A 22,101-nucleotide genomic window follows, 5' to 3' on the forward strand; every position below is an offset into this window, starting at 1 on the left:
TTCTTTCAAGTTTTGAGCTACATAGTAAACCCTCTTCCACAACCCACCTAAGATTGTTTTGATCTATTCCCTTAGTAAAGCAGTGAAATTCTACTGTGTGAAATGCCATGCCTAACAAAACACTATGGAAGTTATATTTTGGTGTGTTTTAAATTAGACCATTTTCTATGGGTAAGTGAAAATTTTATAGAACAAGAAACTTCTCTATTATCCCTCTAAGCATTTTTTTTTCCAGTGGAGCAGAGAGAGAAATAAAATGCCCTAAGTTTCAAGCGCTACATATTTAAAGTCTCACTGTAGCACTGTATCTTCTTTCCAGATTCAGCATGTTGAAGATTGGTTTTGTTTAGTGTTCTGAAGCTCCTGATGGGGGGCTAAATCTGCTTCCAATGACATCAACAGCAAACCTCCCCTAAATTCAATAGTGCAAGACTAGGCCGTAAAACAAACAAGCACCTTAAATGCAATAGTTAATAAAAATACAAGGCGTTACCAAAATATTTACTTCTTGAAATAAAAAAGATAGGTGAGATTTCTGTCTAGAATATATCCATTTATTATTTTGTGGTCCGTATCAATTTAAAGACATAATTAATTGAATTTCTACATCATTTTCTCAATTTCAACCCTTCCTGGCCTCATACCAGCTAGTCTACAAAGGTACACACCTATCCCCTGTGCAGTCAATATTTATGAAAAGCAGTACACTGATCTATTAGCTTAGAAAAATAACATGCTGGGAAAATTATAGCCATGAAATGGATACAAAAGTTAAGCAACAGAGTAAAACACCCTTTAGTAAATTATGGCTTTGCACAAGTATCAGGTATCAATATGAACAATCTAAGACACTTCTTGTTAAAGGCACTTATAGTTAGTTCTTCTTTGAATTTAGTTCTCTTGCATTAAAAAGTGTTATGTCTTTGATCACATTTTCATAACAGTGGAACAGTCTAAAAAGGCAGTTTTAAGTGAGAGGAAAAAAGTTTAAAATTTTTAACAAACATTAAACTATGAAAATACCAAGAATTAATACAAGCTTTTGAATGGGTATTGGTCCTTATAAAACAGGCAACAACATTCAGGCAAAAGTGATTTCTTTTCTTAGATACTCAAAACAAATAGTCTCAAAAAGTAAGTCCTCCAGTTCTAGTGTGTGGATATGTCCAAATTCATGTAGAGCATCCTATGACCTCCAACAAAAATATAACTTTATAACTGACCAGAGCTCTATTTTGGCTGTTGAAGGAAAAGAGTCTGAAAACAGCATTACAGATGTATGTGCTAGTGAGTCTATAATTCTGTGTCCCTATATCTGGATGGCTGTCCGTAATAGCCACGCTTGGAATGGTCTGATACCTGCCGACGGTAGTCTTCCTCCTCTGCATCACTGCCATAACTTCCTCGATTTTCTAGGTAAGTCCTGGCAGGGGGTTTCTGAGGCTCTGGAGGTCTGGAACTAGCACAGCAAAAAACAAGAGAGTAAAGATATCAGCAATTTCTGTTCTGAAAAGTGGAAGAACACAAACCTGTAATCAACTGCAAACTGTTCACGAAGATATGAGGACATGCCAATTATATGCTATGTTTTTAAGTGGTTTGAAAAAAGTTATATAGATTATAAAGCTAATTATTTATATAGAATATAAACAGCACTACACAGCACATGTTAATAATTTTCTACATAGGAAAGGAGGGGGATTTCACTGATTTTCAGCAGTATCATTCTAGACTCCATACTGAGCACTAGCAAGAGGAAGCTTTTTAAGATCCTGAATGACTTAGAATAAAGCAGCGATGCTGTTTAATAGTGTTGATTTACCCAATTTAATTACACTTCCTATGAATACTCATTTTAAATTATCAGTTGCTTGTTTCTTTTATCGTCATATTTGGCTAAACTAAATATTTTACTCCTCCCTAAAAACACACCCGAAGATGCCATAAGCTTACAATTCCTATAGCTTTGCAATAATAAATTCATCAAGGAAATGCTGCAGTGACTGTTTTGGGGCCTTCCCAATTTGATTATACTTTAATCCACCAAAGGAGCTGACTGTAAAAAAAAAAAAAAAAAAAGGAAAAGAAAAAACCTCACAACTCATTAGGCCTTCCCCATCTCCAAAAGAGATACAAATGAGAAGGGCGAGAGAACTAGAAGATTTCCAAATCAAAACAGATACTTCAAATTGTTTGTTGCAAAATTTTGCTTGGGCGACTATCCAAGTCATACTAGTGAATAAGCACAGTAAAGTGTTTAAGGCACCAAGACTGGATATCTGGGAACTAACCCATGACTCAATGGAAACACTCCCATTAACTTCAGATCACCCCATAGTTCTTCTCCTGACTCTGTACTGACTCACTGTCTCCCATTGGGCAAGTAACTTAACCCCATTTTCCTCACCCATAAAATGCATATAATAATGGACTGAGTAAAATCAGACTTTACCACCCTTACTGACGTTGAGTACTACCTTATACCCCAAGAAGTCCCACTCTAAGCCATGAAAGTTGTGAAACCACTTTCAAATATTGATTAGTATAGCACAACAACAATCCAATCTCTGACACATAAGGGACAACTTTGAAGGGTTGAAGTACAAGTGATCCTGTGCGTACATCTAATTATGAGACACAAAATGAATTGATGAATCTCTTAGTAATATGTGACATCTGTGTGATTCTCTCTCAGTAATTCAAGCGCAGCAGTATGGACCAGTCTAAAAAAGAGATATAAAGGAAAGATTCTGAAAGGAAGTCTTACAGAAGCGACTACTGTCAAGGCAGGTCAGCCCTACAGCTTCTCATCTTTGACACCGTGTAAATTTGGCAGTGTCAGGGCTTGATGGCACTACTTGCATGAGTAAAAGCTGCATAATCAGGTTGCTCTTGCTAGTGTAGTAAATATAGACCAGAAGAGTATTTTCAAATGGATCTGTCTTACCTCATGGGCTGGGGCCAGTTCTGGTCTGGCTTCTGTGTTTTGATTGGGACAGCATAGATATCTGGGTGTTTCTGGGCCATTTCCAGCTTTAAAAAGAGCAGAAGGAAAAAAAAATGCCTTTCAGTTTATACAGTCAGGAGATCTTAGACTGAGCAATGTAGCTCAGTTCCTCTGTAAAGGAACTAAAATACAAATGGATGACTGGTCTTATTTCTTACTCCCACAATGAGATAGTTTTTAATTTAAAAGTAAAACACTGTACTGCCAAAATAACAGAAATAAAAAAAGAACAAAGCCATTAACCTATAGTAGCTACTATAGGAAACCTCTTAGTAGAACATATTCTATATCCGTATCCCCCATACCTACTCCTTCCCAAAATAAAACTATATATATATTTATAGGAATAATGTGATGTTGAGGGCAATTTTGATTCCTAATGTGTATGCTGACTGCTGGTTGGTATAATGGTATATTGGAAGGAAAGGGAGAAATGTGCTACTGTTTTTCTTTTCAATTATTTTTTTAAATTCAACATGGAGGGTGCTTTTAGCACAGAATGTGTGTTTGTATTATTATATCTAAACAAATATATAGGACAGGCTGAAAAAGTAGGTTACTACCTACCCTGGCATTCTGTGCCTCTTGTAGCTCCTGTATTCTTTGCAACCTTGCCTTGTGATCCATCTTCTCAAATATTTTAACTTTCCCCAGTACCGATTTCGGAGCACTCTCTTGTCCATTTACATCTTCCTCTGCCTTTTCCTCCTCCTCTGCAGCTGGAACTACTGGCTGAGATGTCTTCAGTATAGGACGCCCAAACACAGGTTTCACAGAAACAGGAGGTGCTGCTGCCTTGGATAATACGGCGGAAGTCTCATTGCTGACAATGCTAGAGCTATTTGATTTGGATTCATAGTTCTTGGGAAAGTCATAAACATCCTCTTTGTTTTGTAGTTTACCCTGTAGGTATTAAGAACACACTGAAGTTTACACATAGCAGCAACTTCAAATGAAAATATTAATCTAAAGATGCTGAAGTTGGTTATATTGCTTGTGCATTTTTGTATTGCCCATCTTTGTTCATAAGGGATCAGAGCACTGAGTATTTAAGTATATAGGTATATTGGTCACTGACTTGAATAGGGACACAATTAGTCACATTAAGTCTTACATTGTATGCATTGTTATAATGAGCAGTAAAATCTGACCAGTCTATTTAATTCTTTAAAGATTTCTGGAAGGAAAAAAGAGAAAGAACAGGAAGAAACAGCAGGAGGTTTTTCTGGATTATATGGAGGAGAATATTCTTCCAAGCTGAAACTATTACACAGGACACATGCCTATTCTCTCTGCAATCATCATTTCATTTACATGTACTGCTACCCAGCCCAACCTCTATTGCCAAGGCATATTTGAAAGGATGGTCGTTTAACTGTCTAGTCGGTGTATTTTGCACAACGCAAACCAATGCTGGTGTCCATGAAGAAAGTCAGAGGGTTGAACACAGGATTTCATTAATAGCTGCAACACCTTTCTTGAAGTGACCCTGGAGCACAGTTTGGCACTACTACTTAAAAGGTAAAAATAAAAAAGCCAAGAGGATTTCCTGCCATTCCGCTGCCATTTTGAACCAGCTCACAGCAGAGAGCTTATTAAAATTACAAAGGAGGGATGATTTAAGGTGTGTCTGAACTTCTCCCCAGGTGAGACATTCAGGAAGATCTTTGTTTTGGGCTTGGTAAGGGAGCAAGAATGCCGGAATTCCCCTGGGAAGAGATCAGGAGAGAAATGGGTAGTTTTCCAGCTAGTCACCGAACCCTCTAACAAAACACATGGTACCACTTCTAAATCTCAAGAATTCCCTTCCCAACTAGCTGCAAAGCTCTTCCGACAGCTCACAGTCCTCTTTGTCAATTCCCCTTCCTTCCTCCTCCCAAATTGCTTTTTAGCTTCCAACAGCGGGTTACCCTAATAGAAGAAACATAGCCCATGATGTACAGCACCAAGTGGGTTCTTTAGAAAGATGAACTCTATCTTCAAATTGATTTCCACAAATTACCTTAGGTGGCTCGGGCTTGAATGCTGGAGGTGGGCTAGGATCTCTAAGTATCTCTCTGCTACCAGCCCTTCTCATTTGACCTTTTGGTTCTGGGCTGGGTTTTCTTATACTCTACAAAAATATAAGAAGTTAATCACAAGAATATTCAAATAATTCTTGACTTGTTTTAACCCTAGCCTTGTGGGCCAATTACCAGTAGTCACATTACTGGCAATGGCATGACCACTATCACTGTAAAAGTTAACATCTGCACTCCAGATGACACTATCAATGAAACTAGAGTGTTTGGCAAGCAGCTTAATTTTTATGCTAGAACTAATATGACTTTATAATTCTGTACTAGAGTTAGCATAATGCTGCAGCTGGAATCATATACTTTTCTCAGGCACCAATTACAAGGGACATTTTCTATTACCACTTTACAACACACATGAATTTCAGGAAGTCAACTGTCTTGCCAACAGTCCAAATATTTTACCTCCTCATGCTGCACAGGCTCAGAAGACCGGCTAATAGAGGAAACACTTGGTTCATCTGATGGCTCATCAAGCTCATTGTCCGTGTATGCACCTCCTTCTCCATCTGTGTCTTCCAAGTCACTGATCAAGCGGCTGTCACAGCTCAGGTAGTCAGCACCCATAGCTGTTAGGTATGACATGCGATCTTCCATGTCATCATCCATTCCTTCCATCTATAAAAGTGGAAGGATTAGATTTGACTTCATGCCCCATTTTAGTTTGCAGTAACATTTATTGTATACAACACCTAAGAAACAGAACAACATGAAACTGCAAGAATTCTAGATCTTCCAGGAACATGAAAATAGCTCCAATAAAAAATTAATATGTATGCCCTAGCTGCAGTTATATGCCTTGGTTTTAATAACAGGAGCAACGTGATAAGTTATTAAAAAAAAAAAAAACTTTTATCCTGTACTATTTTTCTGTCTTAGTTACCCACTGCAAAGATTTCAAATTAGTATAACTTTTCAATACACAAATGTGTTTAGTATTTAGGATGATGAGTTGCCATCTGACCACTCTGAAGGGGAATTATTCCCAGAACAGAAAAACAATTTAGCACGTACAGTATGAGCTGTTTGACCACATACCTTTCCTTCCGATACCCATACTGCTTCAACTTGCTGTTGCTGAATTGCATCTTTGAGGCTCCCGTACCAGCTATCATTGGCTGAATTCAAATTGATGGTAGCTGTAGACATTTTTTAAAAAAATATGCATTAGTGTTTTCATATATTTTTTCTATTCATTCTAAAATCTCAGTGCACCTACTTTATCCAATCTTTTGGGCAATGCAAGAAAATTATATGGTCATTTTTACTAGACCACTTTCTAAAGGACAATGTTTGCACTTTTGTTGGCTTGTGGGGAAAAAAAGGGCTGAATAAATGCCAGCCCTTTAATAATCCACTTTTTTTCAGCAATAGTTTTATTACAGTAGTAAGGTTCAATATGAACATTTCTTTATAATGAAATATATCAAGACAGTGAACTCCTAATTGTCTAGGAAGGGTTTTCACAAGACCACAAGTTACTGTACAAGATGATCTCTTACTCTGAATAGTATTAATTTAGTTTCTCAAACACACACATTCTTCCTCCTACATCCACCACTCTTTCGGAAGAGAAATAGATTCTTGCTTACCTGTAAAAAGATAGGAGCAAGTCTTCTTCAGCTTATTTGCTTGATCATAAAGTTTCCGGGAACTCTTGTTAGATGTGGGACTTAGCCTTTGTCTCATAGTTTTCACACCCTGTTTACTGTCTGGGTTGAAGAATACTACAATTGGGAACCACTGGGTATAGTTCAACAGATCCACCGCTTTAGGAGTCACATCCAACAAAGCATGTTTATTCTGTTAACAAGAAGAAGATATGAAGATAATGGAAAAGCTCCTGCTGGGGAGATGGTGCAGATGGTCTGACATTATTAGAATGACTAAAGCTGTAGAGCCTACAGATTTGAATGCACAACCAGAATGTTGTCTGGTAAAGAGCCTTTATTAGCAGCAAGGCCCAAGTCAATGCTGTAGTTGGAAAACGAAAGAGTTGGGAAAACAAAAAAGGCCAGTTATGGCCCTCCCAACCAGGGCCATAAGGGGCCCAAATCTCTCCCCAAAATCCCACCACATGCTGGGACTACAATGGGCACCTCCCCTCTCCTTTCACCGACATTTTTTGGACATTCAAATAAAACAATATATGAACATGGTATTTAATATTGGGCAATTAAATGTAGCAGAGAAAGGTATAACACGATCCAATGGCTGAAAGTTGAAGCTAAATAAATTAAAAATGTTTATCTTATATACAGTCTGAACAATGAGAGTAATTAACCATTGGAATAATTTACCAAGGGTCATGGTGGATTTTCCATCACCGACCATTTTTAAATCAAGATTAGAAACATCCAAAAGATCTGATATTTTGTGCAAGTTCTATGGCCTACATAAGACAGGAAGTCTGTCTAGATTATCACAGTGGTCCCTTCTGGCCTTGGAATCTATAACTCAGATACAAATATCCTAACTGTGACATTGTGTGCACCTTTCTTACTTTGTTTCCCATTTCTTTATTCCCTTCACTCTTGTTTTCATTATCTTCCTTTTATTTGCATAGAGATTTTCTTTTCTTTTCCCACCCTGCCTATCTCTTTACTGTGCCCCTGCCCACTCATCACCTTCCCTCACCACAATTATTTTCCCAGTCTTTGGGCTGCTATTCATGTGGCGTGAATAGCCAGGACACAGCTCACACTTCCCACTGGTTACAGCCTCCTACTATACTGCCAAAACTTAAAGCAAATATCCTCCGCAGGCCTCATCCCATGCAAACTACACTCTGGGAAAGGCTTCTCGGGTGAAATTCTGGCCCCACTTAAGTCAATGGGAGTTTTGCCATAGACTTCAATGGGGTCATGTTTTCACCTCGGCACATATTTCTTTTGCCTACACAGGTTCTCTCTCCCTCAGGCTTCCTGGTTGCCATCCTTGGACTTTGGAGTTCCAGTGGTAATCTTTAAAAAGTCAGCATTTGCTGACATTTCACACAGTTACCATAGCTATTTCCTATTTCAAATACATAGGTAGTAACTATTGTCAAATATTGACTTTTTAATGGACACGACTGCAGTTGGAGCTTAGGATGAAGGTAAAGGTGGCCCTGGCAGTTATAGGGTATGTCTCCACCACAAACGAAGTGTATTGTATACCCACCTTTAGCTTTAATTCAGTTGGCATGGCTAACAACAGTTGCGAACATGTGGCGGCACAGACTTCAGCCTGGACTAGCAACTCACGTACATAACCAGAGTCCTCAGCAGGTTTGTACTGGGGCCGTCACATCTTCACTACTCTTGTTACCCATTCTAGCTAGGTTAAAGCTAGTGTGAACATGCCTACCTGCTCTACAATTACACTTCACTTGCAGTGTAGATGTACCCTATACATACAGTAGAGCCAGGATGACATTCTGGAACATTCCAGCTCTGTTCAAGCACTGGATCCTGGTGTGGTTTAAACTTAGGCAAGTCCACAAATAGCTTTTTTAAAAATCTGAACATTTTAATTGGATTAATACAGGGCCAAATTCATGGCTAACATAAGTAGGCTCCTCTCTAATGTTGTCTCTGAAGTACATATTCACAGGAAATTACTGAAATGAGAAAAACAAGGATCAAGTAAGAATGGTGATCCAGTTTCCCCACAGTTCTGCCTTTATTTCAAATGCACATTAACACATTTATTTTCTTGCATATTAATATGTTAGAATTCTTTCTCCAAGTTTTTAGGAACAAAATAAATAAACAAACAAAGTCTGCTTCCGATAGCAAATGTTTTTCAAACAGAAATACTTTACCTGCTCAATAATTTGCCTCACAGTGTTCAAACGCACCACACCAGTTAACTTCTCTGAACCTGCATCTTTGGGTTCCGTCTCTGCAAGGACAACAGATGGTTTTTCCAGTTGTGAAATGGGTGTTCAAATTACCCTTCCCCCAAAATTCAATGCTGAAGAGCCAAACTGCTGAAGAAAAAGTAATGAATGACTTACTGGCAGTTTGATACAGATCAGGGAAGTCATTTGACAGCTTTTCCATCGCTAGATCTGCAATGGGGCCAAATATCACCACAGGTCTCTTAAAACCAGCTGAAGAAAAAAATATTTAGACAGAAGGTCTTTACATATAAAATAACCATGGCAATACATATTGAAACAAACATGCAGAAAAAGCTCAATTTAATCTTTAAGACTAATATCCTGGAAGTATCTGTAAGCTCCATATTATACATTTTACACACACACCCCCACACACACCCACTCACCCCTCCCCTCCTATCTTTTGGTTCCCAGTGATTCATGCAGGACCTTTCCTAATGTGAAGGGAATTCATGTATGACTTACCAATGGGGAAAAATGAGAGGGTTGTTTCCCCCACCCACACTTATAAAAAGTTGGAAGGGAGAAGAATGGAAATAAGAAACACGTAGATAGTCCTTCTCATTATTCAGAATCAAGAACAGCTGAGCGGACTCTGCCATTTGAGGATGTATAGTACAATTTCCCTAGTCTGCCCTGCAGTAAACTACAAGCTCTCGAAGCCACACTAAATGCAGTGAGACTACTCTGATGATTAAAGTTACAAACATGCTTAAGCATTTGCAGGGTCAGAGCACTTTACAGTGGCAAAGAGTGGAGAGAATGTTCTTATTCTGAGGCCAATGCAAGTAACATAATGGTCCTTGTAAGCCAGTGGGAGAGGGCCATATTGTGCTCCGTGTCCCCTGAAAGTGTTTTTACTACTTTTTATTCCTCTTAGCCCAGTAGAACCAACATAACACAGGAGAATGGAAACTATCCTGACTCATGTAACATCAGGAGAATTATTACAGGGACAAAAATTCTTCCCTCTGTTACATCCAGGCAACTCTATTAATAAAGGCAATGGGATTACACCAGTGTAACTGAGGGTTGCATTTGCCCTAAAGAATCATTATTACAGGTGTCTATGAATGAGCCAGAAAGAACACAGCTAGATTTTCATATCCTAGGTTATGTTTGCAAGGCTGGCCAAAAAATACCAAAACATCTCTTTACTTGTGAGGTGAACAAATTTGATGAGGAAGTGAAGAAGAGACAAGCATGGACTTCCAAGAAGCAGTGTTTGCAGTGACACTTTTTAGAGCAGAGAACAGCTGCATTGAGAAGCAATGTTCCCTCAAATTTTTGACAGGCTGTGTGCGCAAAAAATTTCTTCTGTGCAAACTGTTGTGCTTCTGTGCAAATTTTTGCCGTGTGCGTGGGGTTTAGGATCTGTGCGCACACACATGCGCACAGCTTAGAGAAAACAGTGCTCAGAAGTTAGAATCTTGACCAGGAGATTAGCATGTTACCGTTTTCTGTTATACTTTTCATTTAGCCTAGAACCCAAGACGGGTGGCGACACTTATTAAGTTGCCACATAAATGACAGTAACACTTGGGCAATAACAGCAAGATGTGAATAGGTGCTCAGTTCTGTAAAGTTCCACTCACCCTCTCGCAGCAGAACTCGCTCATAGGCCGGGAACTTTGTGCTAACAGATGCAATCGCTGTCAGATCTTCACGACTCTTTCTCAGATTCTTTTTCATTCCAGATCGTTGGCCACGCATTCTCCAGAAATCTGCCCTGTCACTCGAGCCATCTCTTTGGGCATTCTGAACACTGGCCATCTGCTCAGCTCTGAAAGGAACAGCATGGAATCCATTTGAAAAATGCAATCAAAGGAAAAACATGCCATACTAAAGGAAGAACCTCAGCAGAATCCAGGATATGAATTTGTAACTACAATGGATAACTCGGCAGGTAGGCAATCTGTGGAAGGGTATCCAGGGATTCTTGCCTTGAAGCAGACAAAATTAATATCAGAGAGATGCTCTGACTTGCCTCAACTGCAAGGTTTATTGTGCATGAATCAATCCTCTGGCTGCTAAGGCAAATGACAAACATAATGTATGCCAAGTAGCTGCTCAAGGAAAAGGTGATGTATGTGGAGATGGAAAGAGAGGAAGCAACCCATCATGAAATGATGGGCAAATTGCTTAAAGACCACCTCCCGCTCTCCATCATCTCTTCCTCAGATATCTTAAATTGAGTCCAAAAGGTAAAGCCCCCTTAGTCAGTTCAGTATAAAAAAGAATAGACTAAGGTGCACCACATAGGAAAGGAAAACCAAGCAGGACATCATGGAAGTACACTGTAAAGTCATATAACTTTAGGAACTTTTGTATAGGAGAATTGAAGATTTTTTCTTAAAATAAAACTGCGACTATATTGAAAGAAATATCACTTAGATATGACTTTGCTGCACTCTGCAATTCTTCATTAAAAGCACACCAGATAACCAAGCACATTTAAAAAATCTGTCTGAATTAACTGGAGTTTGTAAAAGCAAATTTAGCCAAAAACTTCCCACAACAGTTCAGTCACCCTCAGTACTTCCAAGAATACAATTAAAATTGTCAAGACATGAAAACACACTTTCCCTAAGAACATGTAGCTATACAGAAAAGTATCAGAGGCTTTTTCCAGAGCACTCATGTCAGGGTTCCCTCCCCACTCTGAACTCTAGGGTACAGACCTGCATGAAAGACCCCCTAAGCTTATTTCCAGCAGCTTAGGTGAAAAACTCCCCAAGGCACAAATTCTCCCTTGTACCTTGGATTAGATAACGCTGCCACCACTAAGTGATTTAGACAAACTCAGGGAAAGGATCACTTGGAGTTCCTACTCCCCCATAATATCCCCCCAAGCCCCGACACCCCCTTTCCTGGGGAGGCTTGAGAATAAACAAGATGAGCACAGACCAACCTTGGGGTTTTTTTAGGACACCAAAACAAACAAAACAAAAAACAGATTCTAAAAGAAACAGAACTTTATTAGAAAGAAAAAAGTAAAAGAAGCACCTCTGTAAAATTAGAATGGAAGATAATCTTACGGGGCAATCAGATTCAAAAACACAGAGGATTTCCCTCTGGGCCAAACTTTAAAGTTACAAAAAGAAAACCAGGAATACACCTTCCTCTCAGCACAGAGAAAATTACAAGCCAAAACAAAAATAAACTAACACATTCCCTTGCTAGTACTTACTAATTCTAATGGAGGTGGATTGCTTGCTTCCTTGATCTGTGTCCGGCAAGCATACACAGAACAGACAGACGAAACCCACCCCCCCGCCCCCCCCCCGAGATTTGAAAGTATCTTGTCCCCTTATTGGTCCTTTTGGTCAGGTACCAACCAGGTTACCTGAGCTTCTTAACCCTTTACAGGTAAAAGGATTTTGTGCCTCTGGCCAGGAGGGATTTTATAGTACTGTATACAGGAAGGTTCCCTTTATATTTATGACAACTCATCACTGTAATTCCCGAGTGCCTCACATATGCTAATTCATTTATCTTACCCTCTCCTCTCTCATTTGAGGTAGGAAAGTATTATTCCTATTTTTCAGATGGAGAACTAAGGCATTGAAAGAGTACACGCCTAGTCCAAGATCTCACAGGAAGTCTACAGCAGAACTGGGATTAGAACCCAGATCTCACAGGTCTGAGTGCAGTATCTTCGCTACAAGGCCATCTTTGCTCAGCTGTTACCGACTAATTCCACAGTTTTAAAAGTTAATTTTACACATACACTATTGTTATGAATGTGATCGCTTGAGGGATGGACGGTGTCCATGTTCTTTTCCCCTCCTTCCTCTCCCAAATGGGTTATGTGAATGGTGAATAGGGTGAGAATCTCTTATTTTAAACATTGGGTGGGCAGGTGGGAAATCAATGTACCTGCTTTTATTTGGAATGATGCCCTTTTCCAGTTCATTTCCAATTCTCACAGCCAGCCAGTTACCCAGTTTGCCGTCGTACAGTGTATCAACTACTCGGAAGATCTCCCCTCTGGTGAATGCTAAACTCTGTGGAGATTCCTTCTCACATTCAAAGTGACTCCTTATAAAAAATGAATCTCCTCTGCCACAGGCCATTATGTCTCTATACACTGGAAGAGAAGACATCATTTAGTTTAACTTTGCTAAATAGATGTCCCATACCTTGCTCTGACATAGTTGCTGTGGGTGGTGTTTTACTCACCTGCTCTTCAAGCCTACTACCTTAAATAGTGTAAGGTTAGTGAAGGAGAGATTAAGCTGTTATTCTAGTCACAAAACTTTGAAATTTCTTCCCTTCACCCCCAGCGTGGGAAAGAAAAGGTGAACTGGCATGTTCCTTATGCCTGCCCACCCTTTTATTTCCTAAAAGGTCCTCCACCTCTGCTCTTCATTCCATCTGATTCACTCTGGAACTTGTCAACATCATTGGTTCAGTCAGCCAATGGAAGCGAGAGGTGCGCTGCACTGCAGAGCAACACAAAACTGTTTTTCCTGCCTCGGGGTTTGCATCCATAGCATTCCCAACCACTGCCAGCACAGAGAACTGGATATTTGAACTCAGATTCCTCATGCAGCCCTGTCAGCTTTCTCAGCTCTCCCTATATTTCCAATTTTAAAATATTGTGTACATTACTAAGTGTTCTAGTACACACACACGGTTATATCTAAAATCAAACAAGCAAACATTTGTATTTGCTCCTTATTGCCTCATGAATAAAAGCCCTGTATTGCTGACATCTGACAACAATCCCCCTACAGATCCCATGACTGAAGGGGAAGGCAGCAAGGAGCAGCATCTTGGCTGCTGAAGGTAGAAGCGACTGGGTATGGGGGACAAGAACTAAATGGCAGAGGTTCAGAGCTAGCAAGAGGTGCTTATTACAGGCTGGGTGGATGAGTAGAGGAGCAGGGCTCTTCTTTGACCAGCTGAATGGTGAAGCAGCCAGCCCACCTCTCCTCCTCCACATGTCCAGGGTGGGAGTCAGCTGGACACAAAAGCAATAATTTTCTACAATACTTAAAATGAGGGCAATTAAAAAGTGTTTTGAAAACCGAGTATGAGAAAGAGCATTTGTGATGTCCCCAGCAAAACACAGCTGAGTTGAAAGGCCTACTGTTCTTTTCAGTGCCTGTCACACTGAGTCATAACAAACATTGTCACACTTTTGGTACCAGGTGCCTACCTTCATATTTGCTCTGAGCCAAAATGGTCACAGTTTCTCCTTTGGGAATTTCTAACAGGTAGAGAACAGCATCCTCCCGCACAATGCCTCTAAAATCCTGCATGTTTACCTGATGCACAAGAAATATTTTATTAGTGTAATAAAGCCCTAAAAGAGGAAAGGAAAAGGCTGTTTTATTATGGTTTAAAAAAAAATATATCATCAATACAGAGGTTCATTGGTTTATGCCAATGGACATTATAGGTATGTAGAAGATGGATTACCTATAACTACGAGTGACATTCTGAAAGTACCCTGATGTTGAGGGCACTCTGTGAAGGGCTACAAAATGCCTGAACATGGGCACAGATGGCCAGGGCACATAAGAAAAGGTCCATTTCCAGGTAAGGATATATCTGTTTCCACATATTATGCTGTTCTGTAGTTAAAATCCCACATATTCTAAGTATACTGTTGTGCTAAGTAATCAAGGAACTTCAAGTAATCTGATGCACTGGTATGCTCCAGATGGTTATAATTCATCACAGGATTGTACCCTAGTTTCAATATCATCCAGCATCCTGGTCACCTAGCGTTGTGAGCACATCTTTCTGTGGTTGCCTCTCAACTGCACTCACCCTACCCCCTTTTCCATGTGTGTCTCGGCTGTTTATCTGGACATAGAAGTGATGTTCACTCCCTTGGACCAACTCTGAGGCGCTAAGGGAAGAGCTGTACTGGAGTGCAGTGGCTCCCAGTGCAAGGTCTTTGGGCCAGTCAGGGTCTATTTGCAGAAGGAAAGCTGAGAGAGAAAAATGAGACAGGGAAGGAGAATCAGTGCTTCAGAAAAGGAATTATTTCAAAACCTGTTCAGGCCAGCAAGCAGTTGGAGAAATGAAAACATGAGAAGCAGGGGACTATGGGACTGAGACGGACCCCATGGAAATCAGTTAGAATCTTTATTGACTTCAGAGGGCTTTGGGATCAGGCCCAACTGATTTAGACAGGAGAGAAAACTCAGGAGGAGGACATGATAGACAGAAAGAGGAGAGCCACAGTCTCAGAAGAGATTTTTTGGGTAGAAAAACAACAAAAACAACAAGGGAAACCTAAGGAGTTTTGATAAAATAACATCTATCACCTTTTATTCACTAAAATGTGAGTAAAGGAAGGGAGAAAATAATCAGGTCATAGAGGGACAAAAGCTAAATGATGGGTGGGAGAGAGGGGAAGATACTCTGGTCTCATGCTCTATGGTCTGTTTCTCAGCTGGAGGAGTCACTAGTGAGTGTATCCACTTCCATCTTGGGGCATTTGTGTCATGTAACATTTCAACCAACTACTTCTCCTATTGAATCTTAATAAATTTCAACAGCAGATGTCAAAATTTAAGAATTCAGATAAAAAAAAATCATGCTCTAGGAACAGTGACCTTGTCCCTAGGAATAAAGTCATATGGATTTATGGTTTTTTCATATTGATGAAAGTAAAGAAAGCAATTTCTTTCACATGGTATCAAGGAACAAGCAGTTTTAGTTGCAGGGCTGAACATTTACATGGATACCTTAAGAATCTGATCTCCTTCCTGTAGCCCCTCCTGGTCAGCTGAAGTGCCTTCTTGAATTCCAGCAACAAATATCCCTACATCATTCCCACCTGCCAGCCGTAGACCCACACTGTCTCCTTTCTTGAATTTTACCATCTTCGTATTAGGACTAGAGTATTCACATGCAGAAAGAGAAAAAGTCAGGCCAAAGATTATACATATGACATGAATCATTTGTAGGAAGTAAACTTAAGTACGCTTGCTGTCAATCTCTCTATGGTACTTATATGGCCCATCACGGTACTATGTAAGAATCTCTTAGTCTTTCATGTATGTCTCCTCACAATACCCCTGTGAGGTAGGGTAATGCTATTATCCCCCTTGAACAGATGGGGAACTGAGGTAAAGAGAGGCTAAGTGACTTGCCCAAGGCCACAGAGAAAGTCTGTGACATAACTGGGAATTGAACCCAGGTCTCCCCAGTCGTTAGCTAGAACCCTAACCACTGAGCCACCTGCCTCACATAAAGAGCTGTTTTTAAAATATACCAGTTTAAATGAATTATGAGTAATCACACTCAGATTTTTCCCCCTCTCTACATTACGCAGAATGCAGTGTAATAACCTATCAGGTAATTAATAGGAGAGTCGGATAACATGGAAGTCTTCAGACTTTCTTCTGTGGGCAGAGTGTCAAGAATGCCCAGTTGGTAAGTTGAATCAAACCTCTCTTGTTCCAAGGAGACAGCAAGTACTGGAGTAAGTTCAGCTTTTTCTCTGCCAGAAATGCTGTATGCCTGGATGACCTTCACATACTTGGAGGGCACTGCCTTTCTGTTATCATTCGCTCAACATACCAGTTAGAGCCTGTCCCATAAATTCTCTTTAACTGAACCAGAACTAAACACTGACATATCAATTTGTACCCATTATCCATATCTACAATACACAGGACTTGACCCCGAGACCACCTTTCAGAAGTTAATCAGTTCTCAGATCTTTAAACCTGACTCTCTGCTGAAAGTTTGGAACAAACAGATCTTCAGTTCCCCTTCTTTAGGGTTCACCCCTTCAATCCAGATCTCCAACTGATTTATTACTGTTTCCCCAACACCAGCCCATTTCCCCATTTAATAATTTATATAAAAAAAGCATCCAAGTTGTATTCTTGTAAAGCACCTTAGTGATTTCAAATATCAGACTCTAGACAGTCAAAGCTCTAGAGGTCAACATTATCACATTTAAAAAACTAGGTCCTAGGTCCACAGACATTTTGTTCCTGCTTTTCAGTGTGCAGGTTCCACAGCTGCACTCAGTACACAAAGTAGGGATTGAGAAAATAGACATTTAGCTGCAAAAATCTCTAGCTTGTGTATATACAACTGTGGAATGGGTGTGCGCAAAAGCAGGCAGGCACACACACAAAACCCCACACCCAGACCTTAGGCCTTACTTTATGATAATTCAGCCTCTAACGTTTTATCCTTTTCAAAGCTATCAATGCCCTTTATATAGATTAATATCCAAAAATCTGAGATGCAAAGAGAAATGTAGAGACCATAGATTAAAATAGAGGAGAGCCAAGAACCATGCATAAAGATACATACCTACATTTGCAAGTGCAATTATTGTGTTTGTGCCTGCAAATTGCAAAGGTAGGTATTTAACTAGCAATCTGCATTTAGAACCAGTCTATGAAATCAGACACTGTACATACAAATGTAGGGGGCCTGCAGTCTTGTGCATATACATTAGGCCTCCTTTTTAAAAACTAAGTTCATCCTAAATGTTGTCAGTCAGCTATTTAATACAGAACCCAAGTTATCTTTTCTTGGCATAGGACTGTATAGGGGAAAACCACTGATGAAGAAACCAGCCCAAGAAAACAAAAAAAGCAATATGGATAGATGGTGAGAAAAACCAGGTGTTGAAAGCATACCCGTATATTGCTTCATCTTCAGGACTAGGCCGAAGAAAGGTTCTTGGGGTTACTTTTGGTTGAGATACTGTGTGTAAAAACCATAAAGTTATCTAACTGGACAAACAAGACATAAAAGAATGAAAGGTTTTCAGTTACAGGCAGCAGTTACAACAATATCATGTATGCCAGCAAAGAGTGCAGATCTGCAGCCTAAAGCACAAGGCACTCTGACTGCAGTATCCAAAACTAAAAAGTAACTAAAGAACAAATGTCAAGGCAGTAAATTAACTTATGATTTCAGGCTCATCTCCCAATTATGTAATCCTTGTCAAATGGTTTTTTCCTCTCCAATTTTCTTTTTGTCAGGAATCTGATATTCAATCTCTTGCTCCAATTGTCCTCTTTTAAGGTCTGCCCAAAGACCAGTCAGTCTATTCCAGCCAAGAAGGCTGGATGTGAATTCCCTTCGAGCCAATTTGTGCCAATTGTCAATCAGCTGGGGAAGATATGGATAAGAGATGCCTTCAGACCCTACCTTCCTGGGAGATAACAAAGCCAGGATTTTGTCAGTACAATTGTATAGATTCACTTTTGCGGATAAGAGCACTCAACGTACATTTAACCTTTGTGCTTTATCTTTAGCTCTCTCCTGTCCTCGCTTTTCAATGGAATAAGGACTTGGTTATTTAGTTCTTTATTATAGATAAGAAGAACTGCAGGCTGCTCTGCACAGGAACTGCCATACCAGATCAGACCAGTGGTCCATCTAGTCTAGCATCCCATCTCTGACAGTGGCTAGTACCAGATGAGGAAGGTGCAAGAAACCCTGTAGTAGACAATTATGGAATAATCTGGGGAGCCATAGAAAAAGTTTCTTCCTAACTCCCTCCAGTTAGTGTTTGGCTTAATTCTGAAGCATGAGGGTTTATACCCCTTGGAATTCTCTCCTTTCGCAGCTAATGGGTTTTGTTTGGAGGGAAAAAAATCTCAAATGGGACATTTGTAGCTCTGACCTGGCGGGTCATCTTTGTACTTTGGTTCTTTGTTTGTGTCGGTGATCATGACAGCAGCAGCAGCAGCTATATCACTGGTTGATTTAAAAGGCGTGGGCATTGCTCCCATCCTGGACAACCTGTTGGGTGGATCCTCTTTTGTACTTAACAGAAAGAATAACAAATTGAGAACATTAAAACAAAATTTGATACATATTAAAAATGTCTTCTTTAGTAAGAAAAAGAAGAGTAACACTTCCTACTTTGGCTTTTCCTTTAGTTTTTCACTGGAGGAATGAGAGTCGAAATCAGAGTGATGTAATTTTTGGTCATCTTGAGGGGAGCTTGATCGGTTTGACTCAATTTCAGAAATATCTATTGAGAGAACAGTTATGGTAAGTCTGTTTAAGAGATTTGTCTTCCATTTCATTGCACATTTATCCACATCTACTTACTTGCAATAATCTCAAGATACAAAATATGAAATATTTATAAACTATCCCCACTCTGGAAAAAAGATTTGCCTGGGGCTAAGAAAAGTGACCTGCCCCTCTTAGAGCCTGTGTCTCCCACAAAATATTTCAGGAAGGTTTTGTAACATCCAGAAAGACATTCCAAGGAGCATCAAAAGCAAGTGTAAACTTTTCCCAACTAGTATTAACATCCCACAGGTTTGAGCTCTCACCAGAAAAACACACCACACAGAGGCCTATTTTTATTGATACAGAAATGAGAAAACTGTAAAAATGAAGAAGAGAAGGTGGTTGCCAAGAACTGCAACTGAATCTTGCATAGAAAAGATTAAATAAAAAGAAAATGGCTTGTCTGTCATTGCCCTCCCCAATTTCTCCTTTGAAAGTCCAGAGGGTTCACTGTTAAACAACATGAAGCTGAGCTATTAAATGTCCTTCAGAAAGAAGCAAACAATTTTCCATGTAGCCCACAAATTCAAGTCATGACCCATTCTCAGCAGGAAAAGCTCCAAGAAGTTGCACTGAATATTCTCACACCAGAAACACACTTCCTGAATCAATTAACAGCATCATGTTTCCAGTGAGGCACCAGCAGGTTATGCTGAAAGGGACTATTCATATGAAAACGATTGAAGAAGTTGGTAGGAGAAGGCTAAACTAACCGCTGATTGCATAATTTTGTCTCCTTCCCTGGAATATTGGAAAGAGCGGAAATGTCCTTAGAGTGAAATGAGACTGAGCTCATCCCACCATTGTCATGATTTGGGCCTTGCATTAAAATGACTTTCCTTCTAGCCACGGGGAGTTGGACTTTGCTTTGTTTAGTCAACATTACTCATGAATCAGCTAGAAAGGTCACTGAATGACACAAGGCCTGCTGAGTGACTGAAGGTTCTTCCTACACCAAAGGAAAAGGGTTTGCTGCTTCTTTGTCTTTCTAAAGAATAGCTGCAATACAGGTATCAATCAAATATAGTACTTGCATTACCACCATCCTATGAGAAACACTTTATATAAACAGCTTCACTTTCTGTCTATACAGGGAGTAGAACTGACATTACCTTTTGGCCCTAAGACACCTCACCTTCTATTTCTGAGTCACTGTCATGCAACGAAGGGATGTTGAGCAGTGTCTGTTTTCTGTCCCTCAGGACTACCAACTGGAGTTTTCCTCGTGATTTCTCAATCAATTTTCGGGCATCAGCTAGCGACATATTCTCTGTTACTGTACCATTAATCTATACATATAAGGCAGAAGTACTATTAAAAGCAAAAAATTAAGAACACAAATGGCAATAAGAAGTCATCTCAAAGCTCAAACCTGCTCATCCCCTTTCCAGTGAGCAGATTTTCTAATTAGGTTTTCAAATTAAAAACAAAAAACAAACTAACAAAGAAACACACACCTCAGCACAGAAAGAAACATCCTAATAAATGTACACAGCTTCAGCATGCCTTTGTCCAGGGCCGGCCCTAGCACCAGCAAAACAAGCAGGTGCTTGGGGCGGCACATTTCTAGGGACGGCATTCCGGCGCCGGCCCTGCCGCCTCCTAGAAATGTGCCCCAACTGGCCACCGCTCCGCTTGTCCCCCCTCCTTCCCAGGCTTGCCGGGACAGAGAAGTCGAGCGGCGGCGCGGTCGGGGGAGGCAGCGGTGGAGGAGCGGAGGTGAGCTGGAGCAGGGAGCGGTTCCTCTACCCCCCCCCCCGTTACTTCCTGCGCTCCCCCCCACCCTCACTCACCTCTGCTCCGCCTGCTCCCCTAAACATGCTGCCCCTCCCTCGCCTGAGAGGGAGGGGGGAGAAGCGGAGCGGCGGCGTGTTCAGGGGAGCAGGCAGAGCGGAGGTGAGCTAGAGCGGAGGATTGGGGTGGAGGGAGCCGCAGGAAGCAATAAGGGGGAGGGGGGAAAATGCGGCACGCCTGGGGGAGGAGGCGGGGCCGGGCCGGGGGGCACGAGAAAAAAGCGGGGCTGCCAAAATTTTTTTTGCTTGAGGCGGCAAAAATTCTAGAGCTGGCCCTGCCTTTGTCCACAACACACCTTGAGTATTATGTCTCCTTCATACAGATTACCATCTTTAGTTGCCAGGCCAGTACCAGTCATTTCTTTTATGAAAATCTGACTTCCAAGTCGGAGACCATACTCTGGAAAAGGAAGGAAAAAAATCCACAGCCTGTAAGTTGGCAGAACGAGTAAGTGTTTACATCTAACTACCACTCTGAGTACACATCATCCACAATCACATGCAACACAGCACTTTATAGTAAAAGGGAATCAGGCACCTTAAGAAGCAGAGGTAACATGGTGAGACTCAAAGATGGGACATCAGTTCTACACTGCCTACAGTCTCACATTTCACTTTTTTAATGACAGGTTTTTGTACCTCATGGGTCATATTCTCTCCTGTGCCATATTCTGCTAGTGCAGGAGGCTGGGGAAGGCAGTGGGGGCATCTCAGGGTGGCATTTATGGTTCCCCCAGTCTCAAATGGCAGTGGCTCGTCATGGCCACAATGTTAGCTGCACCAACTCAGGATAACTTTCCATAGCCCTAAGAGACTACAGTATTTGAGGAGTGGAGCCATGGCCCCTCCCCTCCTCAGATACACCCCCTGTGTTGGGGGATAGGGAGGGAGTTGGCTCCTCTGGCTTTGTGCCAGTATAGTCCCATCACCAAACAGGCTTCTACAGCTCTGAATGGTCATGGTGTTTTTGTACCACCTCTTATCTATGTACAAACTTCTTCAACAAAGTCGCTAAACAGATTTTCTCTACATACATGGTACGTATCTCCATGTGCATTATCTTTACATATGGGAGCATCTTTTTTTTTTTTTTTTGTAAACTCATAATGAAAGTGATCCTGTCATGTACAAAATTAATTTTTATAAAAACAAAACAAAACATAAGCCTCCCCCCTCCACCAATGCTATTAAGATAGATGCAGTGGTGTGTTCCAGATTAGAAGAACAGGTTTGTTCCTGTGGAGAGACGATTTGCAATATGTCAAGTGCCCCCAAGCAGTGGATTTCTATAAATCCCAGGAAGACAGGATTTATAAA

At 40.6% G+C, this 22,101-nt stretch overlaps 2 protein-coding genes across 18 annotated transcripts in view; one reads left to right on the top strand and one right to left on the bottom strand.

Moving 5' to 3' along the window:
• Positions 1–532: 532 nt before the first annotated feature.
• The window catches only part of TJP2 (tight junction protein 2), a 94,529-nt gene continuing 72,960 nt past the window's right edge, over positions 533–22,101 (bottom strand). For 9 of the 10 annotated variants that reach the window (XM_048851728.2, XM_048851725.2, XM_048851726.2 and 6 more), the window contains 18 exons: positions 21,081–21,184; positions 20,127–20,280; positions 18,833–18,944; positions 18,591–18,733; positions 17,596–17,662; positions 15,676–15,826; positions 14,133–14,241; positions 12,848–13,058; positions 10,564–10,751; positions 9,083–9,178; positions 8,888–8,967; positions 6,675–6,885; positions 6,121–6,221; positions 5,488–5,700; positions 5,010–5,120; positions 3,575–3,910; positions 2,948–3,033; positions 533–1,459 (listed from right to left, as the gene is read on the bottom strand). In XM_048851728.2, the coding sequence (XP_048707685.2) occupies positions 1,294–1,459; positions 2,948–3,033; positions 3,575–3,910; positions 5,010–5,120; positions 5,488–5,700; positions 6,121–6,221; positions 6,675–6,885; positions 8,888–8,967; positions 9,083–9,178; positions 10,564–10,751; positions 12,848–13,058; positions 14,133–14,241; positions 15,676–15,826; positions 17,596–17,662; positions 18,591–18,733; positions 18,833–18,944; positions 20,127–20,280; positions 21,081–21,184 (2,639 nt within the window). In that variant the 3' untranslated portion in view covers positions 533–1,293. The remainder of the gene's footprint in view (positions 1,460–2,947; positions 3,034–3,574; positions 3,911–5,009; positions 5,121–5,487; positions 5,701–6,120; positions 6,222–6,674; positions 6,886–8,887; positions 8,968–9,082; positions 9,179–10,563; positions 10,752–12,847; positions 13,059–14,132; positions 14,242–15,675; positions 15,827–17,595; positions 17,663–18,590; positions 18,734–18,832; positions 18,945–20,126; positions 20,281–21,080; positions 21,185–22,101) is intronic. The other variant, XM_048851727.2, reaches the window with a different exon arrangement.
• The window catches only part of LOC125637362 (uncharacterized), a 101,434-nt gene continuing 90,074 nt past the window's right edge, over positions 10,742–22,101 (top strand). For 6 of the 8 annotated variants that reach the window (XR_007356914.2, XR_012668595.1, XR_012668596.1 and 3 more), the window contains exons 1-2: positions 10,742–10,874; positions 18,850–18,964. The gene's annotated coding sequence lies outside the window, so the exon portion shown is untranslated. Of the gene's footprint in view, positions 10,875–18,849; positions 18,965–21,107; positions 21,233–22,101 lie in introns of those variants that run through there. The other 2 variants (XR_012668594.1, XM_075128750.1) reach the window with 2 other exon arrangements.

This window comes from Caretta caretta, chromosome 5 (assembly GCF_965140235.1).
Source record: "Caretta caretta isolate rCarCar2 chromosome 5, rCarCar1.hap1, whole genome shotgun sequence".
Lineage (NCBI taxonomy): Eukaryota > Metazoa > Chordata > Testudines > Cheloniidae > Caretta > Caretta caretta.